Raw genomic sequence first — 23,496 nt, 5'->3', positions numbered from 1 at the left:
GTGGGCAACTGCGTAACATCCATACACATACACATGCATGCTCTTTCACGGACCATATGGCTGTGACATCCCGCGTATGTTTACCTAGTCTTGGTCATGCACCGGGACGCGGTTTTTGGTCCCTCCGCCCTCACCTCCTCACCGAAGAAGCCTTGGCAGATCAACGAATACGGTGGCAGTTTTGGACTCGGCAAAGACGGTATCATCGAAGCTGGATGGACTGGTGGTTGGATTGCGGCAAACCGAAGATCGCACATTTGTTTCGGTGGCAGTCGGAGTAAACATTTGACCGATTTCATAATGCGCAACAAGCTCTTCATGACCAGCTGTGACGAGCCTACGACTGCTTCTCCAAAATCCAGCAAAGTTGAGTGTTGACGACTATCAACTGGCTCAAGGCTCGCTGGCTCAACTGGCTCGCTGCAATGCGAGCATGCAGCGAGAATTCACCCGAATCTTAGTGCGCATCAACGAACCGATCGTAGCCGGAGAGCCAATATCTGTGTTCCAGCTCGGCGATCACAGAAGAAAACGAACAACGATAACACGACTAGATGGGGAGCAGGTTGAAATTATTGGTGAGTCCCAAGCTATCCGGGATCACATCTTTGGGTATTTCTCCGAGTTGTATTCGGAAAGAGAAAGATAAACTGAACAACTAGGGTATCGCGCCACTTGGGCGGTGGCTTCTATATTCGTCTGTTTTCCACTATAACTCAGTCAATTTTGAACCAGTTGACTTGAAATGTTGTACACGGGTAGATACTATACCTATCTCGTCGCATTCCAAAAGGTGTGTCGATTAGTTCAAATTTGACTGAGTTATAGCGGAAAACAGACGAAAATAAAAGCCACCGCGTGGCGCGATTCCCTAGCTGATTTCCAGTGCGACCGGATAATCCCGGAAGGCGATGCAACGAACGAAACAAGTATGGAAGCGATCACCACAGCGGATATTTGGACTGCAATTAAGTCGAGCGCGTCAAAAAAATCTCCTGGATCAGACGGGATACCTAAACAGTTTTATCTCCGTGCTTTTGACATCATCCACCGCGAGCTGAATTTAGTCCTAAACGAAGCGTTGGCTTCGAACTTAAGGCGAAACTGGATCCATTTTCTCACTTTTTGGTTTTTGATTTTTTATAAAATAATGAAGCAATATTTTCAAAATCGGTTTTCATGCACATGTAGAGTATGGATCAGGGTATCTCCTGTTTTTTTTTTCAGATGGAAAATGTTTTTAGTTTTTGCAGAAACCATTTTTGAACAAAATTTCACAAAAAAATGGTTTCTACAAAAACGAAAATCATTTTCCACCTGGAAAAAAATTCAGGAGATACCCTGTTCCATACTCTACATTTGCACGAAAACCGATTTTGAAAATATTGCTTCATTATTTAATGAAAAATCAAAAACCAAAAAAATGAGGAAATGCTTCCAGTTTCGCCTTAACAGCTAAATTCGTCGATGGTGTAATTGTGCTAGTGAAAAAGTGGGGCTCTGGCAACACGGTTGGTTCGTTTCGGCCGATATCTCTCTTGAACTTCGACTACAAGCTTCTCTCGCGCATACTTAAGTCCCGCCTGGAACACGTGATGAAGGAGCATCGTATTCTCAACAATGCCCAGAAATGCTCAAACGCAGATAGAAACATCTTCCAAGCAACGTTATCACTGAAGGACCGAATTGCTCAACTAACCGCGAGGCGACAGGTGGGGAAGCTCGTCAGTTCGGTTCGCCAAGGCGATCCGATTTCAATGCATTTGTTTGTATTATACAGGGTGCGGTAGGAAAAAATGCGAAAAGTTCAAGGCACTATTACACGCTAAATATGGGATATATATGACTATTTTTTCATGACAGTGTATCAGTCAATGTCTATAGGGCACTGCATGAAATTCTCTCCTTCTCTTTCACTCTTGCAGAAATTTTGTAAACAACAAGGCCAAGAAACGTCAAAATCCCATACAGAATCAAAACAATGCAGTGCCCTATATTCTAGCACTGAAAAATAAAAATGAACACATTTGATGTTTAACATGTGATAATGTAGGCCTAATAAGCGGATATCAATAAACTGCGCGCCCACTGGTCATTAAACAAAATGACTATAACAGTAACAAAATTAGCTCAAATTTGATGAACAACCAGACCACACTGATCCAGAGACATGTAGTTTCACATACCAGATGAAATAAGTACATATATTTGATGAAATTGTAGAGAAAATCATAAATTTTGTTTTATCAGATGCGAAATTTAGCGACCTGTGCGATTTCCTGCGGTTTGAAAATTCTGGTTGTCTTCATCTTCAGGCGCCGCCCTGTAAAGGTTAGTGACCAAAATGGGAAATTTTTTAATTAACTTTTCAGAAAACTAGCCTATTATAGATCATGGAACGTTGAAACATAGATTGGTTAATGTCAAATGGACGAAAATGAGGTTTGAAGTTGAAAAACACTTTCGCATTTTTTCCTGCCGCATACTGTATCTGCATCCGTTGGTGGTCGCTTTGGAGAGTGTATGCGGGTGTGACCTGGTCGTCGCATATGCGGATGACATTAGTGTTATAGCCACTTCAGCGCAAAAGGTTCACGCGATGCGTGACTTATTCAATCGCTTCGGAAGAGTTTCGGGGGCTATTTTGACGGTAGTCCGATCTGCGTAGACTGGCTGAAGACAGAAAATGATGTGAAAATTCTGGGTGTGAGATTTGCCAACTCTGTAAAGCGAATGATCTCACTCCTGTACTGGGACGCCCTGGTGGGTAAAGTGGCGCAACAAATTTGGATGCATTCATTGCGCACAGAAGACCCCGGTTACTTTGGCAACCACGAAGCCCTCATAGGTAATAGACACCATCTCCTGGACGAGGTATTTACCCGTCGTCCATATCGCAGCCATTTTTCTAGACCCATCCGCGACCTATTTCCGTTGCCGGCGGGTACTCGATATCCGTCCCCCACTAAGAAACCGCCTGATCAGGCATTGAAAAAGCTCGGCTTACGAGCCAAACTCAGCCAATTTTATGCTAACTTGATGCTCAACAGAGAGATAGCCCATAATCGTTTAGGCTCATTGAACTTGGACTCATCATAAGTGAGCTTCGAGCACCACAGCTCATTGCACCAAAACTAACTGAGCCCGGATTATTTTGAAAATAGCGCATTTTTTGTGTACGGAACCTTAACCACAGACAAACAGACGTAACACTTGCAAAATTTCCATCGACCACGCTTTTAACGATCATTTTAAATTTTCATAGTTGTGGCTTTTATAACCAGAGGCGCGCGCATCGTTGTTCTATGCGTTTGACGTTTCACACTAGTGCCTTCTGTTGACGATATGGCACAACACAGTGATTCGTGCAACTTTTCCACCAGGTGATGGTAGTGGGAACTGGGCGATGGATTTTCATGAAAATCGTTCAAGGTGTTACGTCTGTTTGTCTGTGTCTTAACCAACATAAACAACCGTATTATATTTTGATGTTTCTCTTTCACTGAGATAATCTTTTATTGGCTAAGGTTAGGCCGGTTGTCGTCGTCAGAACCGTATCAAAGGGCTAAAAGTACATAGCAGAATCTTAAGACAAAACTCATCCAGCTTGAGTTTTAAAAAACTGAATATAGAAAGTGAGCTGAGCTATTTTGACCATTACATATTTGTCATTATTTATATGTAGTCAATTCTTAGGACTGCTCGACAAATTATAAATTCTTCGGATCCTTATTTTCAAGGAGAACCCTCCCCGTCCGTACCCGTCGATTGCGTTAACCAAGAGAACGCCGTGCATCCCCAGGCTACTTTCGTACCAATAAACCATTGCCCAATCGAGTGGCACGGCGACCAATCCACGAAGTCAATAAGAACTTCACTTTTTTCGCATCCGTTTGTCCGCCCAGCCAGAATTATCTAGTGGTATGCCGGCCCTGTGCTGTGACTACAAAGTTACTAGTACAGGTCGGACTCGATTATCCGGAGTCGGGTTCTGGAGCTTCTCAAGCATGTATCTGGTAAACGGAATTTAGTACAGAGCTGAAATTTTGACTGATTAGTAATCAAAGTTGATTTGACAAAATATCAAAATTACAGCTTCATAATGCATTGCGTTCCCCATATATATGTTTGTGAAGCTTCAGAACCCGACTCCGGATGATCGAGTCCGACCTGTATGACGAACCAGTTACTGAGCTGCGTCACAGTGCTTCAGGTTCGGCTGCGTTACCTGCACTGTGATTTGTTAACTGCGGCCGCGACTTTCTTTAAGACCGGGCACCTTAGATCACCCGTTGGGTGCCTGTTGTTCATGGATATTCCGGAACAAATCAGACAAATTGGTGTTTCCGTGCAGCCTTGTGCCTTATGGCGTTCGACGTCACATCGCCTGCACCGCTTGCTTCTGTACGGGGCTTTGCAGTCCCATGACTTGTGTCCTTGTCCTTGTTCCAGATACCTGGAGCAAACCTTCGATGGCTCATGAAACGTCAGATGGCATACTGACCAGCCCACCTTGATCTTCGCTACTTTAACGGACTTATTTACGTCCGCCGCAGGTAGCTATACCAAGGCTAACTGTGTCCCTGCCGGGTCCTTCCGTAGGCGAGTGGCTGCGGTGGCCACCTGGACATCACACTGTTGCCGCAGTGCCATGACGAGCTCTTCCGATTTAATGACCTCGTCTAGGTTCTTCACCTACTGAGTCGCATCTGCTGTAAAAGCGCTCACCTCGATCCCTTCACCAAGGACCTCTTCCGCCAAACTTTTGTAGGCGTTGCCCTTGCGTTCCTTGTTGCGCTTGAGCTCTAGGATCATTTCACCCATACAAGTACAAGCTTCACGTCGCTTCGCATCGTCCTCAAGACGTCCAAGTATATAAACTATTCGGTCTTGATGACGAACACGTCGCCTTTCTCGCGCTTGGCACCTACTCTCCTACCCCTTCTTGGTGTGGCGTCCCTAATCTCCGCGCCTTAAGGCTTTTTCTTCATCCACTTCCACTCGACTGTCGTCCAGGGTGGATTCGCCCCTTGGTTCGCCCAACTCTGTGGATCCTAATGGCCTAATAACGGTCGCAACCCCCTGTTCGGGTTGCGGGACCCCGGAACGGGTCAGCCTTTTCAGCTTTAGGGGATGCCTGGCTGGCGTCCGACTTGCCGGGGTTAATATTCTCCTAGCCTTGCGGCACCTCACCTGACGGAAGCCGCACCCGCTTTTACGAGTGCCCTAGGGTGGGTCAACGTTATATGGGAAAATTAAAAATTGATCAGATTCAATCAGATCAAAGTTTTTAAAATGCCCATTGCGGTGCCAAATAACTGTGCAAAATTTGGGCATTATTGGTTTAGCCTACATTTTGCGCATCGCGATTGAAATTTGTATGGGATTTTATATGGGAAATGATACTTTTTCGTATTTTTCTTGAAAGTTGCTCAAAATTTTCTATACCACATAACCGTTAATGTTAAAGTATAGCCCAGGATGTGTCGAAAAACTTTGTCGAAGACCGCAAAGCGATTCGATGCATGTGGAAAAAGATACACTCTTCGAAAGTCAGGCCAAAAATTGAGATTTTATTATTGATGTTATTCCTTTACATGTTAAAAGATAAGTACACTCATGTGATCAGTTGGTTAAAACTTTTGTTACAAGACTCGGATCGCTTTGCGGTCTTCGGCAAAGTTGTTCAGGACATCTGAGGCTATACTTTCACATAATCGGGTCAAAACTTTTAGAATAATTTTATTCTTTTATAAGAAAAATGCAAAAAAGTGAGTTTTCCCATATAAAATCCCATACAAATTTCAATCGCGATGCGCAAAATGTAGGCATGACTGATCGTGCTCAAATTTTGTACAGTCGTTCAGGACCCGAAATGGAGTAAAAAAAACCTTGATCTGAAAAAACGACCTCTATGACCCACGCTTGCCCATCTTGTAGTGTCTTGCTTGCAACAACGCAGACCAACCGACTGCCAATCAAAGTCCGTCTTGGGAGACCGCGTGGAGGAGAAAGTCATGCGCGCGCGAAGTTACTGCCTAGCTTTCTGGTTGCAACTAGCGCTCCGGTGTCATTCGGCACGATGCACAGTGGGGAAAAAGCTTTTGGAAAAGGGTCAAAAGTCACGCAGCAATTCCCTCAGGGATTCCACCAGGGATTCCTGAAGATATTCACCAGGAATTCCTCCAGAGATTCCTTCAGAAATTCCGCCAGGGATTCCATCAGGAACTACTCCTAGAATTCCATAGAAATTTCCTCCAGGGATTTCATCAGGACTTCCCCAGGGATTCCATCAGGAATTTCTCCAAGTATTCCACCAGAACTTTCTCCAGGGATTCCACCAGGAATTTCTCTAGGGATTCCATAAGGAATTCCTCCAGGGATTCTACCAGGTATTTCTGGGGATTTCACCAGGAATTCCTCCAGGGACTCCACCAGGAATTTCTCCTGGGATTCCATCAAGAATTTCTCCGGGGATTCCACCAGGAATTCCTCCGGGGATTCCACCAGGGATTTTACTAGACGTTCTTTCATTCCATTAGGCTTTCCTGCAAGGATTCCACCAGGAATACTTTCAGGGATTCCACAAAGAATTCCTCCAGGGATTCCACCAGGAATTTCTCCAGGGACTCCACCAGGGATTCCACCAGGAATTCCTCCAGGGATTCCACCAGGAATTCCTCCAGGGATTCCACCAGGAATTCCTCCAGGGATTCCACCAGGAATTCCTCCAGGGATTCCACCAGGTATTTCACCAGGAATTCCTCCAGGTATTCCACCAGGAATTCCTCCAGGGATTCCACTAGGGATTCCTCCAGGGATTCCACCAGGAATTCCTCCAGGGATTCCACCAGGAATTCCTCCAGAGATTCCACCAGGAACTCCTCCAGGGATTCCACCAGGGATTCCACCAGGAATTTCTCTAGGGATTCCACAAGGAATTCCTCCAGGGATTCCACCAGGAATTTCTGGGGATTCCACCAGGAATTCCTCCAGGGACTCCACCAGGAATTTCTCCTGGGATTCCATCAAGAATTCCTCCGGAGATTCCACCAGGGATTTTACTAGACGATCTTTCATTCCATCAGGCTTTCCTGCAAGGATTCCACCAGGAATACTTTCAGGGATTCCACAAAGAATTCCTCCAGGGATTCCACCAGGAATTCCTTCAGGGATTCCACCAGGAATTTCTCCAGGGATTCCACCAGGGATTCCACCAGGAATTCCTCCAGGGATTCCACCAGGAATTCCTCCAGGGATTCCACCAGGAATTCCTCCAGAGATTCCACCAGGAACTCCTCCAGGGATTCCACCAGGTATTCCACCAGGAATTCCTTCAGGGATTCCACCAGGAATTTCTCCAGGGATTCCACCAGGGATTCCACCAAGAATTCCTCCAGGAATTTCTCCAGGGATTCCACCAGGGATTCCACCAAAAATTCCTCCAGGGATTCCACCAGGTATTCCACCAGGAATTCCTTCAGGAATTCCACCAGGAATTCCTCCAGGGATTCCACTAGGAATTCCTCCAGGGATTCCACCAGGAATTTCTTCAGGGATTCCACCAGGAATTTATCCATGGATTCCACCAGGAATTTCTCCAGGGATTCCACCAGGAATTTCTCCAGAGATTCCACCAGGAATTTCTCCAGGGATTCCACAAGGAATTCCTCCAGAGATTCCACCAGGAATTCCTCCAGGGATTCCACCAGGAATTCCTCCAGGGATTCCACCAGGAATTCCTCCAGGGATTCCCCCAGGAATTCCTCCATTAATTCCACCAGGAATTCCTCCAGGAATTCCACCAGGAATTCCTCCAGGAATTCCACCAGGAATTCCTCCAGGAATTCCACCAGGAATTCCTCCAGGGATTCCACCAATTTCTGATCTCGACTCTTCCTGGGCCTAGGGCTGCCCTAGAGAACCTTTTCTCTACGTTCCTTCGATTGATTGGCTGGATGAGCCATTTACCTGATGCTCACCGATCAAATGTTTGGTCGGCATCCGGTCTCCACTCCGGTAACCAGACAGCCGTAAGACTCCGGTAGGCTACGGTGAATCATCACGATTGAGAGTAGAATTTGTATTTGCTAACCTGCTCAGATGGGGTTTGGAAATCCTTGGACGTCGATTTCAGGGGGATATTTTGGAAAGGCCAGTTAAAGTTTTAAAGTATGGTTTCAGGAGAACAGAGGTTTCAAAACGGTCGAAGGTATTCCAGACGTTTTGGAAGAGGTTCAGGGGATTTCAGAGGAAGATGCAGAGTTAGCTTAACAGTTGCGTTGGAGATGGCGGTGGTTTCAGCGGGTTTCAAGGAAGCGCAGGAAACTTTCCAATGGATTTCAGGGGATTGCTTAAGGGATTTCAGGGTGGTTTGGGAGAGGAAAGGGTCTTCAAAGTGTGGATTGAGTAGTGGTCAAAAGAGAACAAGAGGTCCTAGACTCCTAGATTGTGAGTATTCAGAAGGGTTTTAGAGAGTTTTCAAGGAAGTTTAAAGAGGGAAAGTAATAGGAAGTAATAGCAGAGGGATTACAAGAAGAAGGGCTAAGGAAGTTTCAATAGGGAGGGCTAAAAGGAGTTTAAGTCGGTTTAACAGGGGTCTGGGCGTTCCAAGGAAGCTTCAGAGAGGTTTCAGGGAAGCTTCAAAAGAGTTTTCAGGGGTGTTTGAGGATTGTTGCAGATGATTTTTAGGGGAATCGAGATAGAGAACAATAGAAGTATACAAGGGGAAAGAGAGATAGTAAACGTGGTCTCAGGAAGAGGGCAGAGGAAGTTTCGAGAGGACTTAAAGGTAGGAAGGAGGTTAAGGGGGCTATTATTCAGGACAGTTTCAGAGATATTCCAGAAAGCTTTCCTGTATGTTTTAGATGTTTTTCAGGGAAATTTAGGTGGGAATTGGGTTAACGGGAGTTGATTGAAGAGCGCATTTTATTAATCAGGATAGTGAGAGCTCAAAAGAAGGTTAAAGGAGGAGGAGGAAAATAGTTTAAGAGGAAGGTGTTACAGAAAAGTTTCACAGGAGTTTTAAGAGTATGGGATTGAATGATGGATTAAGGGAAAGCGAGGTGGAGTTTTATATGGTAAGGAGAGTTTAGGAAAGATCACAGGAAGGTTTAAGCTTGTACGAAAGCTTGGGCGACAAGAACCTAAAGGATAGAAGTGGAAGTGCAAAAAAGGTTCAGAGGGAATGCAAGAGTATGCAAGGACGCAAATTCAGGAACGCTAAATTTGGGCCTAAAGAAATTTCAGAGGAATCAAGAGATGTGTTCAGGGAATTTCAAATGGATGACAAGGGGAGTTTAAAAAGGGTTTCCGAAAGGGTTGGTGGTTCAAGGGCGTGTAAGGGGAGTTTGAGAATTGACGATGCTCCAAAAAAAAAAATACGCATTTAATTCCGATATCTAATAGATTTAAATTCAATCTCTTGGCGGATCGACTGAGGAGTTTACTGCAGGAATTAAACGGCTACGTAGCCTTCATTACGGAAAACGAAGTTTATTGTTTCTCCGACGTTTCGACACTGGGGTTTTGTGTCATCTTCAGGGGTAACTAATTGTTCGTTTTTGGTTTTATGATTCGTCTAACTGTAACTGTCTGGTTGTTTTGTTGTTGGTACATGACAATTTTCGTTTGTCTAGTTTTGCAATCCCAGTGTCGAAATGTCGGAGAAACAATAAACTTCGTTTTCCGTATTGAAGACTGTGTAGCCGTTTAATTCCTGCTTTAAATCCAATGGTGCCTTGCAACCTCATGTTTTACCTTACAAGTTTAAGGGTCGTTAAACAGGTAAAAAATGAGGATTTATGATCAAAATCAAACTGGAAATAAGTGAAAATATCTATTCTCGGCATTTTCCATTAATTACAAGCTAATTTGCTGAGGAAAAACGAAAATTTACACAAACCGGTTGATTTGAGGTTAGGGAACCGCCTCTGTCTGCATAAAGCGATGTTTTTAGAGATTCTTTAGTAACAATAGAAGTTTCGGCTAGATAAAACATAAATGCATAAGCCAATGTGAGTACATATAAACCATGTCAAATTCCACTTTTGTCTTTCAATATGCTCTACTATTTCTTTAGAAGAATAATACTGAAATTTACCCATTTTTAATAACTGAAGTCAGTATCGTTTGAAATTTTGCGGGTTAGTATGAATGACAGTTAGCAAGAAAGCTCGATAAAATCCATAAGAAAAATAAAATTCGCCTCCTTCTTACCCGTCAGAGTGTTCACCAGCTCACCACCAGCACTCGAGGGGGCGAAGGCAGGGTTTCTCAGCAATGTATGTGCGTTTCAATGGTGTGTGTGTGCGAATTTTGGATCGGATGGACGCTACTTGTTTACGTAATAAACCTTCCCAACACTTACGAGTGTGTCCAGATAGTCGGTCAACAGCGGTCCCACGGCAGCCACCTGGCCCCAGATGCGCGGATTGGCCTTGGTGTGCATGGTTAGACGGCGGCCGGCGATTGCCAGCAGCAGATTGCCGAGCGCCTGGTCCGGGACGATGTTCTCCAGCAGCTCCTCGGCGTACGTGTCCCAACCGTGGGCGTACAGTTCAACGATCTGTGCGGAAGGACGAATAAAACGATAAAATTGCGATAGGATTGCGGTCGGTCGTCGTTCTGGGAAGGGGTAAAATCTTGAGAAATGTGCCCCCTAAAAGTCAAATGTCGGTGTGGCATTTCGGGGTGGCGGCGGCGGCAGATCAAACGCACGTCAGTCGCTTCTGGGAAGGCATAAGGCATGATGATTGGGTGACTGGGAGAGGAAGGGAGGAGTAAGGGGAAATCCGTTGAAGTACAGAATTATTGTTGGCTGGCAAAAATCCGTTGATGGATGAGACACATCTGGAAGGAGCCAATTGTGGAAAAGCTTTTATGAGGTTGATTCCCCGGAGACGGAACTAGTAGGAAATTGTGGGTGAATGATTCAAATGAAAAATTAATCATGATCTTCAAGTGGATGGCATAAATTAAATAGAGTAGGCTTGGGTTTTCGGGAAAGAAGTTTGCCTAACTGGAATTTACATAGAGCACACCGTCTTTGTCCTGTAATTAATTATATCCTGACACTGGAAACTACTACAGTACTTTCACTATGGGACGCACATTGAAAATGAATACTTTTTTAGCTGTTTTAACGAGATTTTTAGCCCTAGGCTAATTCACCTCGGGACCCACGCTTTGACTTTCCATTTGAAGGAAGTGAGATTTGAACCCAAGTCCTTGGCGTGATAGTCAGAGGATTTAACCATCACACCAGATCCGCTCCACAAAAAATGAATACTATTCAAAACGTTAACCGTTAAACGTTAAACGTTATAACATTTGAAATGTCTGAGTTTGTTATGCAAGTAGAGGAACAAAAAAAAAAATCTGAAGTCATGCAGATGCTTTCGGAAACAATGACAAGTTAATTCTTTAAAGATTATGCAAATGCCAAGCGGAATCTGGGAAGTAGAAATTCATCAAACAAATCCTTCCAAGAATTTATCCATTGAATCCGTCGAGAAATTAACAAAGAGGTTCTCCTGGGAGTGCTCCAGAATTTCTTTCAAAGTTCCTGATGTGATTGCTTCTTCCATGATTTCTGACAGTGTTTCTCTCGAGATATTACCAGGAGTTTCTGCCAGGATTTTTTCCTAAGTTTCAGAGTTCCTTCAGTGATTTTTGCGGATGTTACTCATGGAATTTCTCAAGGAGGACTTTTTGGGACTTTTACTACTGCTTTTCTTAGAATTTCTCTTGGAGTTCTTTTCGGGCTTTATCTCTCAGAAATCGTCCCGGGAGTTCTCCAATAATTATTTTCGTAATTTATTAGGAAGTTCTTCTCGAGATTTCTTCCAATAAATATAGGGATAAAGTTTCTCCCGAGATTTTTGCAGTAGTTAGTTTTGAATGATTCCTGTAGCAACTCTGGAAAGAATCCAGAAAAATCCTCAAAGAGAAATCTCAATAATTCCTCCCAAATTTCGTGATGTCATAGGAGAAATCCTTGTCAAGGCTCTGAGTGAAAAAAACAGAGATCTGAGATAACCTCTTAAAGAATGGGAGGAAATGATAGAAAAATCCCGTTTAGTTTATTTCGAGAAGTAGTCCAGGAGAAATTTTGGCAAGCAAATATAAGAAATATCACACAAAGCAATAACGGTTGTACTACCATAAAAATCTCCAGAAGAAATCTTGGAAGGAACTCCTAAGGATTCAGAGGTAACTGGTACACATGTCAAAGAGAATACTATAGAAGGGATACTGGAAAACCTGTAAGAAAAAATCGTGAAGTGCTCTGTAAGTAATTCTTGGGCTGCAAAACGGTGAGTCGATAAGGAGAGCGTCCAATATAGCTCTGGTCCTCACAAGTTCCTACCTCATGCTTCCACGGGTCAAGCGATGACAAAGACCGCCAGCTAAGAGTTGTGTGCTTAGCTGGTAGTGCAGCCTGGGCACTGTTGTCCTTCTGACTTCAGCTAGATTGAGGAGGTACGATCCGAGTGTCTGTTCACCAAGGAGGTGCGGCTCAAACAGCGTCTGTTTTGGCATCCAGCGGCTGAGTAAGAAACGCTGCACCACGCCCAGCTAGATCCAAGGTGGTAGCCCCATCAGCGTGGTCGTCCCAGTGTTGGTTGGGACGTTAAACAGAACTGGCACGATGGCCCTCCGGCGAGACAGGAGTGTTGGCGTAGGCCCAATAAGCCACCCGTAAAAATCCCCATTGCGAATAACATAAATACGGTAAGTAAGTAAGTAATTCTGGAAAAAGGTTTGGAAGAAATACCGAGAGAAACCTTTCCACAAATTTCAGAACTTCTGAGAGAAATTCTTCAAGTAACCTCGCGAAGATTCCAAAGGTTCACGGGAACTCTCTTGCACCCAGAATCTCACCTACGATGAAGTGCAGAAGCAAAAGCACAAACTCACAAAACTTGCTGGCAACTTCGACAACATCCATACTACAATCGAAGAGAGCACCAGTAGGGTCTGGGACCATTTGGGCAGGAGCACCTATTTTGGGCACTTGCTGCTATAACTCAGTCAATTTCAAACCGATTGACTTGAATTTTTGAACATAGCTAGATACTGCGCCTTCCTGATCGTGTTTCAAAAATCAAGTCAATCGGTTCAAAATTGACTGAGTTATAGCAGCAAGTGCCCAAAATAGGTGCTCCTGCCCAAATGGTCCCAGATCCTACTTAGTATGCCTTAATCAAGCCCGAAATTAATTCTGTGAACAACAGCTTATTCAGCCATTTTTTAAAATCATGCTTAAGAGCAGCTTATTCATCTGTTGTTCAGCAATAATGATTGTTGGGACTACAACAATAAATAGCACACTGTAGTTTTTAGGGTTTCCGGGATGTTACAGAGGTGTTACATAAGCGTTTTCGGGAATTTCGGTGCGATTCAGGTACGTTGGGTCCAATGAAGTTTTAGGGTGATTTCGGAAGCATTTCAGGAAGGTTCAGAAAATTTTCAGCGGGTTTCAAATGTTGGATTGTATGAATAAAGGACTGAATAAAGAAGAAGCACTGCGCTGGTAGCGATATCAGTCAGTGCCTGGGATTGGACAACGAAGCCTCGTCGGTGTTTTTATTTTCAACATAAAAATCGTTACAGAGGCGTTACAGGAGGTCTTACGGGATTTCAGGGAGTTCTGGACGGTTTTCAGTGGGTTTCGCCTTGAAACGCCCCCAAAAGCCCATCTGAAACATCCGGGAACCCCTGACATCTCCTGAAATTACCTCAAACGCCTCTGAAATCACCCTGAAACGCCTTTTAATTATACGCTCCCCTGAATCATCCTCAAACCCCTTGAACTCCCTGAAACGTATCTGAACCCTCCCTGAAAAAACCTGTAACTCCTTGAAACATCCTGAAACGCCTTGGAACGCCTCAAAAGCCTTCCTGAATCATCCGGGAATCTCTGAAACCTTCTGAAATTCCCTCAAATGCTACTGAAACAACACTGAGACGCCCTATTACTAACAGCTCACCAGAAACACCCGAAACCTCCTGAAGCCCCCTAAAACCGCCTGAAACCCATCTGAACCCTCTCTGAATCGTCCAGTAATCTCTTGCAGCGCCCTGAAACGCATCGAAACACACCTAAAAGCTTACCTGAAATATTCTGGAGCTCCCTGAAACTCCCTGACCTCTCTGAAACATCCATTAAAGCCCACCTGAAACTCCTTGAAATCCCCTCAAACGCTACTGAAACCTTTCTGAAACGCTCCATAACGCCTTGAAACGCTTTTAAAAGCTCCTCTGAAGCATCTTGCACATTTAAGACAGAATGTCGAGATCGGCTGTGCAATTCTCGGTTGAAATTCATTTGCTGAATTCTCGGCCAAATACTTGAAGTATGATTCCAGCGGTGCCCATGAGTGAGTACTGCTATAAATAGACTTAAGTTTTTGCTGAAATATCAGTTAAAATGTGATTTCCGAGTGCTCAGCTGTGCAAATCTCGACAAAAGAATGTAATAAAGCCGGGATCAACTAAATATGAGGAACCCCTTGAAACCAATAAAAATGTTTTAAACACCGTAACATGATTTTTTACGCGATTTTTTACAACGTTTTTCGAAATAATGCGGTTTTTACGAATTTCTTCCAAAGTTTTCCTGGATTTGTCTTGATTTTCCTCCCTGGATTTCTCTTAGAGTCTTTAAGAGTTCATCCTTGATTTACTTTATATTTCTTATTCGCATAATTAAATTCGGAATTCTCAGAACTGTTTCTGAAGAATTGTTGCTGATGTTCCTTTCAAGATTCATTCAATAGATATTTTCGGGGGTTTCTTGCAAGATTTCAACAGGATTTCTTTCAATATATCTCCAGGAAATATCTTCCAAAGAACTTTGTGTGTTATCGTATGAGCTATTTTGTGGAAATATCCTGGAAAATGTCTGCTAGATTTCCGGGAGAATTTTGGAAATCCCAAAAGGAGCACCCAGAATCTCAGGACAATTTCCATTAGGGTTTCGGAGAATATTTAACTCAGAAAAATAATCAATGGAGGATTATTAAATCGTGTAAACAGGGACGAGGAAAAGCCTGGAAAACTTGCTGAAAGAAATCGCGGGAAAAATATCTCCAATAGTACTTACAGAAATCCCAAAAGAAACTCCGAGAGAAACCTCAAAAAAAACCTCAGTAGAAAGTCCAGGATGGATCCAGAAAAAAAAATGCGAGACGTCTATAGAGCAACACCGGAGGAAATCTTCTAAGAGATGTTTCGAGTGAATCTTTGAGAGAAACCTAAGGTGAGACTTCAAGAGAAGGCTCACGGAAATTTCTTGAAAACATTTCAGGAGAATTTTCGGAAGAATCCCCGGTGATACTCTTATAGAAAATTCGTGAAAACTTTATTAAGAAATCCTTGGAGTAGCTCTAGTAGAAATTCCATGAGCAACTCCTGTAGAATCTCTGGAAGAAATTCCTGGCAGTTTTCTTGGGGATTTTTCAAGAACACCGACCAATCGACTATAGAAAATCATTCAAGAGGAATCCCGAGAGAAACTCTAGAAGAAATTCCGCGACTGAGATCTGAAAAGTACGAAAATTTCTTTGGGAAAATGCAAATTCCGCAAAGGGCTCTGGGAGCAATAGTACCTATAATCGCATAACTGTCCCATACGAATATGAAATGGGACTGATGTGCGATTACAGTCAGAATATCGGAAATAGTTGTGGAAGACATTCTGTAAAGAAGCTGTGTGAGATCTTTGTGAAAATCTCCAGGAAAATCGGTCAGTATCCAGGAATCCTAGAAAAATTCCAAGGAGAAATTTCGGAAATAATTCTAGATTGAGTTTAAATAAGGGCGAAAGTAACATGAGAGAGTTCTCTTCATCGACTCTCTCTTCTGCAAATTAAGGTGACAAGATGTAAATTCAATCGAACTGTTTTTACACTTAGACGCTAGATTGCATCGCAACCTAGCGATTAATGACCAAAAAGTGCAACCATGCTTGCATCTTGTCAATTTAATTTGAAGAAGAGAGAGTCGATGAAGAGAACTCTCTCATGTTACTTTCGCCCTAATTTAAACTCTATTTAGAATTGTTTCAATCAAATCTCCAAACCTCTGAGGGAAATCTGGGAGGAATTCTACATGAAAAAATGGGATTATTGGGTAGAAACACCAAATACCAACATTCAATGCTAAAATCAATATTAAATCCAACACTCACCTGATGTTTCTTCAGTTCCGTCACGCTGATCTCCCACACTTCGGCCAACTGCTCGATCCTCTCCATCCACGCGATGTGATCGGTGTAGAACACGTTTTCCATGTCCTCTCGAATAAGATCCATCGTTGCCGTGATGGTTTTGCAGAGAAACTCAAACCGTACCCGCTTCAACAGGAGATCCGCCTTCGGCAAACTGTACGCCAACTGCCGGTTGATCTCGGCGAAGAACGACTGGTTGGCCATGCCGTCGTAGAACTGCTGGATCGGTTTTTGGTATTTGACGTTGAACGACGTCAGAATGAGCAGTACGGTTGTTAGTTCGTGATGTAGTTTCAGAAGCGCCATGTTGGCTGAATTTTGTTGAACCGCCAGGGCTGTTAGCGGAATAGGGCCATCTTGAAGCAGTTCCTCGAACTTTAATTCCAGCTTGTCGTGGTCAATGGAGTTACTGAAATGATCGAAGAACTCGAGGCAGTTCTCCAGATACTGCGGCACCAAGGCGTCCGATATCCCAATGTCCTGGAGGCAGAGCTTTTCTTTCGGGAGACGACCAACCTTGTTAACGAGCTTTTTCGTAGCTTCCAGGGGGATTTTGAGGTGAGCATTCCAGATCATACAGCATAGGCCATGTTTCATGGAGTATTGCAGACGGGGGATTGCTTTAAGACATGCTAACCCGGCAGAGAGTAGGTCAATATTGGACATATTTTTGCTCCAATCGCAGATGTACTCCCAAGCGAGATGACTTAGTAGAGTTCCGCTGTCCAAACTGAACGGGAAGTGTTGTCGAAGAATACTCAGGTTGTAAAGTACGGGATCTAATTCTGAGTCGCTACTTCCTCCATACTCACTCGTTTCGATAAGGTTCTGTTTGAGCAACTCCAAACGTTTTCGTTCCTTTTTTTCGGTAGCCGCAGGTTCCTGAACACCGGCATTCTCGTCTTCAACTGCTTCCTCCGGGACTTCAATCACAAGTTTCTCCGGATCGATTCCAGTAGCACCAACCCACTTGGCAACAATCTCCGCTACGATTCCCTGTCCTCCCTTCAGAATCTCCTTCAAGCTAACGTCTGGTTTTTGATACTTCAAACATGGATGCTTTGGGTTCAAGCATTTCAGGTTTTCTGCAAGGATCGCTCCCAGTACGGATACGTCATCGAGTTTCCCGATCAGCAGTGTCCACTGACATGCTTCCTGGGATACCTCTTCGAACTGGTAATCATCCTCATCACTGTGCTCCTCGTATTTCAACGCTTCGTTACGGCACAAGATCGCTGCCAGTAATCCACGCAACGCGCAAGGCGACTCCAATAGGTATTCTCGAGCATTTTGCCACCAAAGGCAGATGGTGTTGTTTTCAAAGCGTATTCGCTCTTCCACAAGGGAACAAATCCGGCGAAGAACTTTGTTGAACTTGTTCAGATCTTCAGCGAGTTCTGCTATATCTTTATACACAAAGGGAATGCGAAGCCAGTACGCGAGGAACAGCTTCAAAAGGTCATCGTACATCAAGCCGGATGTACTTGCAGCGGTAACGAAACCTGTTAACCTAGCGCCGTTACTCTGGTAAATATCTTCAAAGATGATTCTACCCAGAGAGCTGTGTAAATGGCCGGAGTCGTCCTTGAGCAGAATCAAGCCTTCGTTAGACACATTGAAGTACGATATGTATTCCTGGAAGGTATTGCTTTTGGCGGTCGTTTCCTCGAAGGTGACCCGAGTTGTCGAAGTACCTTCCGAAGAGCTATTCATTGCGAGCAGTTCGATAAGTTTCCCAATCGAAGCCAACTCCAGCTCGGATAGCTTCACGTTTTCATCCAAGTTGAGTTTGGAAGCCGTTGGCTCGATATCCTTTATGTCCAGCTGTGACTGATCATCAACGGAATCTGTCTGGTCATCTGTAATCTGCTCTTCAGGACATTTGTCTTCTTCACTGCTTATCTCCGGCTCCTTAGGACACTTGTTGACTAGATCTTCGACAGATAACTCTCCCACCAAGAACAAGTAGAACAGTGTCAGTTTCCGATAATTCTCGCAGATCACCTTCAAATGCTTACGTCTACCGTCATGCTCAAGTTCCTGAACTTCTTCGTCTTCATCGAATCTCCCAAATACTTCTACAGCACTACGGAACAGCTTTGCCTTGATCTTCTTGTGTTTCACAAGCATCTCGACGCACTGCTGCTTAATCTCATCGGTTTCAAAGCTTTTGCACATTTCTACCATCTCTTCGAGCTCTTCGGCTTCACTCCCATCTCCCGCTTTCAAACAGATCTTCAACCTCTTCAACAAATGCAGATCTTTGGCAGTCTTCGACTTGGAATCACTGAGCGCACAATGAAACGGAATACTGATTTCTTTCAACGAGTTGTCACTTGGATCGAAAAATGTACATCCATGCCCAGTGTACTTCACCTTACTACTTCCCGCACTCACCCCCATAAAACTGTGCGTATTGTACACCAATTGACCATTCTTAGCAGCAGAGAACGCGGCTACCTTGGGACCGTTCTGCAACGACCACACTTCCAATACCGACCGCCGTGGGGCGTAGATCACCAAGAACATTGCTTTCCGTCGATCCTGCTTCGTTACCGCATCCTTAGCGACCTTTTCAGTGACTTCGACAAACCCGCACTGCGCATCCCGATAACCCTTCCAAATCCTTAACGCGATCCCCTTCATGCAATCCACCAGAACTATTCGGCCCAAGCTGTCCGCCACGGCTGCCAGGGTGTAGTTTGGAGCTAACCAAACGGAGAAAGCGTTTCGCTGAATATCACAAAGCCCAAAGCGGCAGATCAACGGTTCCGAAGGCGGCAGCTGTGGCTCTGCGGGAGCTTGCGAAGTTGACGATCCACCAAACCAGGACCTGTGAACGTCAAAGATTCTCAACATTCAATAAACAGTTGCTTAGTTTAGAGACCCGAACAACCACTGATTAAACAATACCTTCAATATTAGTGATTACTTGGGATAGGTTTCATACTTACGGTAGTGCTGATTTGATCTTGCTTGCCACGGCCCTCGCCACATCTGCCAATACAGGCTGCGTGAACCCCTCCTTAGCGTAGTGAAACCCTATGTAAGGCTTCATGCCGGCCGCCACGATCAACGAATTCTGCGGCGGAGCATGTCGATACTTCGCAAAGAACCCACCCTCCAGACTAGCCGTCAACAGGTGATCGAACGTGCAGGTTTTCTGCAGCCCCACCACAACACTATCCTGCACGGTCATATTCTTCCCATAGTTCCACTTACGACACGCGATCACTTCCTGCGCTTCGTTCACTCGCGGACTCCCCAACCCATACCGCCCGATTTGCTGCTTCAGGCTTCTCAACAAAGGGAACAGCTGCGCACCCTGCACGATCACTACACACGACGGATGAAACACGTACAGCTCTTCGTTGATATGTTTCCCACTCTGTGCCTTGATCGCTTGCACCGGTTCCTGGTGGAACAGCTGCGCGTGGATCAACGTCCCATTCTCGCCATAAAACAACACTTGCCCACTATCCAACCCCACTACAATGAAACTGAAATCTACCACACTGGTCGACGAATTGCCCTGGCCGACGATCGGCGTGCAGAGGACACTTGTGATCAGACAGTTCGGATCGTCGATCGCACCCTTCCAGGCGATCCTGAAGACACTGAGCTGCCGCTGGCGGTCCCATTTGGACGTGAGGATGATCAGGATCGAACCGTGACCGAACGCGAGGATGTCACCGGCCGGGGAGAGCGAGTATGACACGGCGTTGAGCCAGTTTTCCTCTGTGAGATGAAATAGAGAAACGAGTAAGGAAATGGAAGGTTAACTTGTGATCATAACATAAACATAAAATATTCTGCTAAAAATGTGAAAACCTGAACACATTGCCTAACTATAGCTTATCAGCGATGTCATTTCGCTAGGCATTGTCGTTACCAAGTGAAGATTATAAGCCATACACGCTAACGCCGCTCAGCACTAAAGTGCATAATTTCCAGACTACACCAAAAATGTGTAACCCTTGCACATTTACAAAATCAGCTCCAGTGTCCGCAAAATTGTTAAAATCGCAAAAATTTTTGTACGCCAATCTAGGTAGGATTACTAGTGACCTTGGAAAACAAAAAAAAATCAACATTTCGCATCTAGAAGAGTGCACGAGCTGTTTTTTGAGAATGTGTAACTGCTACTCATTTTTGTGTGGTCTGGAAATTATGCATTTATGAGTAGGTCTTACACATTTTAGTGCTGAACAGTTTTAGCGTGTACTAGATCATAATAATATGGCATAACCAAGTCACAACTTCAACGAAAAAAGTATATGCATTAGTATGGATTGTGGGATACGACATACATACAGACAGATATAGATGTTGTATACCATTTTGAGCGGCTGTTTCAGGGTCCTTGGCATACTTGCGTGGGATAGCCGGGGCTGGGACGAACGATGAAGGGATGGCCATCGATGAGAAACTTGCGGGAATTGCAAAACCATAGCAGAGGCTTCCGTATGGGCTGCCGAGATAATCAAATCTTCGATGGCGTGATGTTTGGACGAGGGAGTCTTTGTAGAGGTTTGGGAGAGGCAGCGTAGTACAATGTCTCGCGTATCGTGGCTAGCGACCCCTCTAAAACTCGCCATCTACCTTACTACATCTAGCTTCATTGAGCCTCATAGAGCTCTAATCAGCTTTAAACCCGTTTTCTCAGCGTTTCAGTCGGTGAAAAATCATTGATCTTTGATCCTTTTAAGCTGAGTTCCACCTTCAACTCTGCTCGTGCTGAACATTCTACTTTTAGTGTTTGTATGTTACATAGGCAATAGACTGTATTGCTACCAACCGCACCTTCTGAACTGTTGTTGTTGTTGTTGTTGTTCTGAAATGTTCAACATCTCTCCTAGTCGTTTTTATACTCTACGAAGGAAAGCTTCCCGATTGAAGTGCTAAGTTGCATTCCTCGTATACCTCGAGTTCTGATGAACCGAAGGAAACCCCTGATTAGCTAGAACTTCGAGAGCCTCATTACACGGAGACAAATTTCGTTCGCTTGAAACAAAAATATTCATGTTTATTCGGTAAACTGATAAAATATTTAAAACTTAAATTAAATTTTTTAAAACTAACTCACTTACATATTGATTTCTATAATACCCATTGAGAAGCCCTCCGTTCCGCCGTCGAGAACATAAACAAAACTCACAAGTGCCAGCAGCAAGTGCGAAGGAGATTTCCTCCTCCAAAAAGTTTCGAGTTTCCCTGAAAAAAAATCAACGAAATTCCGTTGTTCTCGGGAGCGTATGCGATCCAAATGATGTTGGTATTGGATATGGTGTATTTTCTTAGTGATAGGAAACAATTTATAAAATTGATTGGGGAAGCAAAGATTTTCGTAGGGCCGCCCTGCCACGCAAAACAAAAATGTTTACATTCATTTCTAACATAACCTGTCAGAAGATGCATGTTTGTTTCAAACATGAATTGCATTCGCTTCAAATGTGACGTTTCATTTACTTCAAACAGTTTTATGTTTGTGGCCTGAACAAATAGACAATTTATTTGAATTTACCTCAAATATTTTTGAATTTACCATGTTTTTTCTGCGTGATACGTGTTGAAGAATACTTGGGTCATAATCATCGGCGTACACTATGAGGTTCAAATACTGAGCTCATTGCGATGAGAAACAGTGTGACCCAAACAACAGACTATTGCGGGATGTCATTCTTGGAAGTTGGCTACGTAGTTGAACATGCGCCCTTGTATAGACCATCTCTTGAAGGTTGTCAGGTTTCTTTGAGTATAGGTATAACTAACCTTTTTTTTCCACTCGGCAGATACAGCTTAATTTTGCTATACCCGGTTAAAAATGTCAAGGAGGGCCAATCGGCCGGAAAGGGAGAGTTTAATAAGAATAGGCCATGGCTGCGGGCCCAGTTGAGCTCGTTCAAACTGAAATTCTTATTGTACTCTATTACTAGGCAAAGGTCGCTTCTTCTTCAAGTGAGTATCAGAACTCCACTTTCGCCAATGATTAATTATGCAGAAATGATTCACTGAAATTGCTTTTTGGGGGTCTATCTCTATAACACACAGCTTATGCAAACCAATAAAGTTTATTTATAATTTTAACTTATTTTAGCCTTTGAATGTTTTATCATCAAAATGGCGTTTGAATCATGTTTAGTTTAAGCAATGTGCAAATCAGCAGGGGCATAGCATCAAGAGTTAGATGGTTAGATCGTTTGTTACATGTAGTAAACAATTGACAAAATTTTCAATTATAGATCAGTCCACTGGAAGTTCAGATTTGCATTCCGAGGCGAATGATGATGAACGATATGGAAGATAGTAAAAATAACACTGTCTCCCGTGTCAACTCTAGCAGAGTTCAAGGCAACATTTTATAGGAAATGACAATTTCTTGCTAATCTTCTGGAGGTCTGCCTTAATCTGTCTTCCCCTACCTAGGAAACATATATTTTTAGTGTTAAAGAACCAAGAAATGCACTGCTGGTTGTTTCAAACTACACAGATTCTTTTCCGTACACAAGAGTATAATCTACAATCCATAATTACATTACTGATTTCATGTACTACGCTTACCAACTAAATCAATACCTCCCACGAAAGCAAATCATTTTTGCACAATCTCAGAACCAAAACAAACCTGAGCTCAGCCCGAACTGTTCCTGCACTTCGCGTAAATCGTCCACATTGGCCAGCAGTTTCACTTCGCACGACATTACCACGACCGTCCTGCGACCGACATCCACCGATGCACAACCGTTCGCAATTTAGGAAAGCTCTCCAACCACAAAACCTATCGCAACCGCAAGAATCGCAAGAATTTTATCAGCCCTCGATGGGTGACGATTGCAAAAATTTTCTTCCACTGATGTCGTCGTTGTTGTTGTTGCTAGTACTGCTGATTGATAAAAACATTCGCGTCAACGCGAACAAAGGAGAACTGTCAAAAGGCGATACGCAAACATCCCGCAGTCAGCCCAGCAAGCGTCCACGATTACCAATACCAACACAGCGCTACATGACATGATGTGTATCACTAGCAGCAGAGACGGCGACGTGCGATTCAAAAAGAGGGCGCAACAGCCCTGTAAAACTGTACTACACTTCGCAGCAGGTATGATGTAAAATAAACTGTAAGCAGCAGAATTTTACGTGGAGCATCGATTCATCATTTTTCATTTATCTTACCTTTTTCAGAATACTTTGTTCTGAACTTTTTCTTTATAATTTTAACTTCACACATTTTTGTTGAAGACGACAAACTCGAATCTCTTATA

At 43.8% G+C, this 23,496-nt stretch overlaps 1 protein-coding gene across 1 annotated transcript in view; it reads right to left on the bottom strand.

Annotated features, from left to right (window-relative positions):
• Positions 1 to 23,142, bottom strand: part of LOC109418270 (rab3 GTPase-activating protein non-catalytic subunit) — a 28,076-nt gene extending 4,934 nt beyond the window's left edge. The window contains exons 1-4 of the mRNA XM_062861307.1: positions 22,860 to 23,142; positions 19,189 to 19,972; positions 16,196 to 19,067; positions 10,370 to 10,567 (exon numbers count right to left, since the gene is read on the bottom strand). Coding sequence (XP_062717291.1) covers positions 10,370 to 10,567; positions 16,196 to 19,067; positions 19,189 to 19,972; positions 22,860 to 22,935 — 3,930 coding nt within the window. The 5' untranslated portion in view covers positions 22,936 to 23,142. The remainder of the gene's footprint in view (positions 1 to 10,369; positions 10,568 to 16,195; positions 19,068 to 19,188; positions 19,973 to 22,859) is intronic.
• Between the last annotated feature and the right edge of the window lie 354 nt (positions 23,143 to 23,496).

The sequence above is a fragment of the Aedes albopictus genome, chromosome 3 (genome assembly GCF_035046485.1).
Source record: "Aedes albopictus strain Foshan chromosome 3, AalbF5, whole genome shotgun sequence".
Lineage (NCBI taxonomy): Eukaryota > Metazoa > Arthropoda > Insecta > Diptera > Culicidae > Aedes > Aedes albopictus.
The sequence above is the reverse complement of the archived record's forward strand: the minus strand, read 5'-3'. Positions and strand labels throughout refer to the sequence as shown.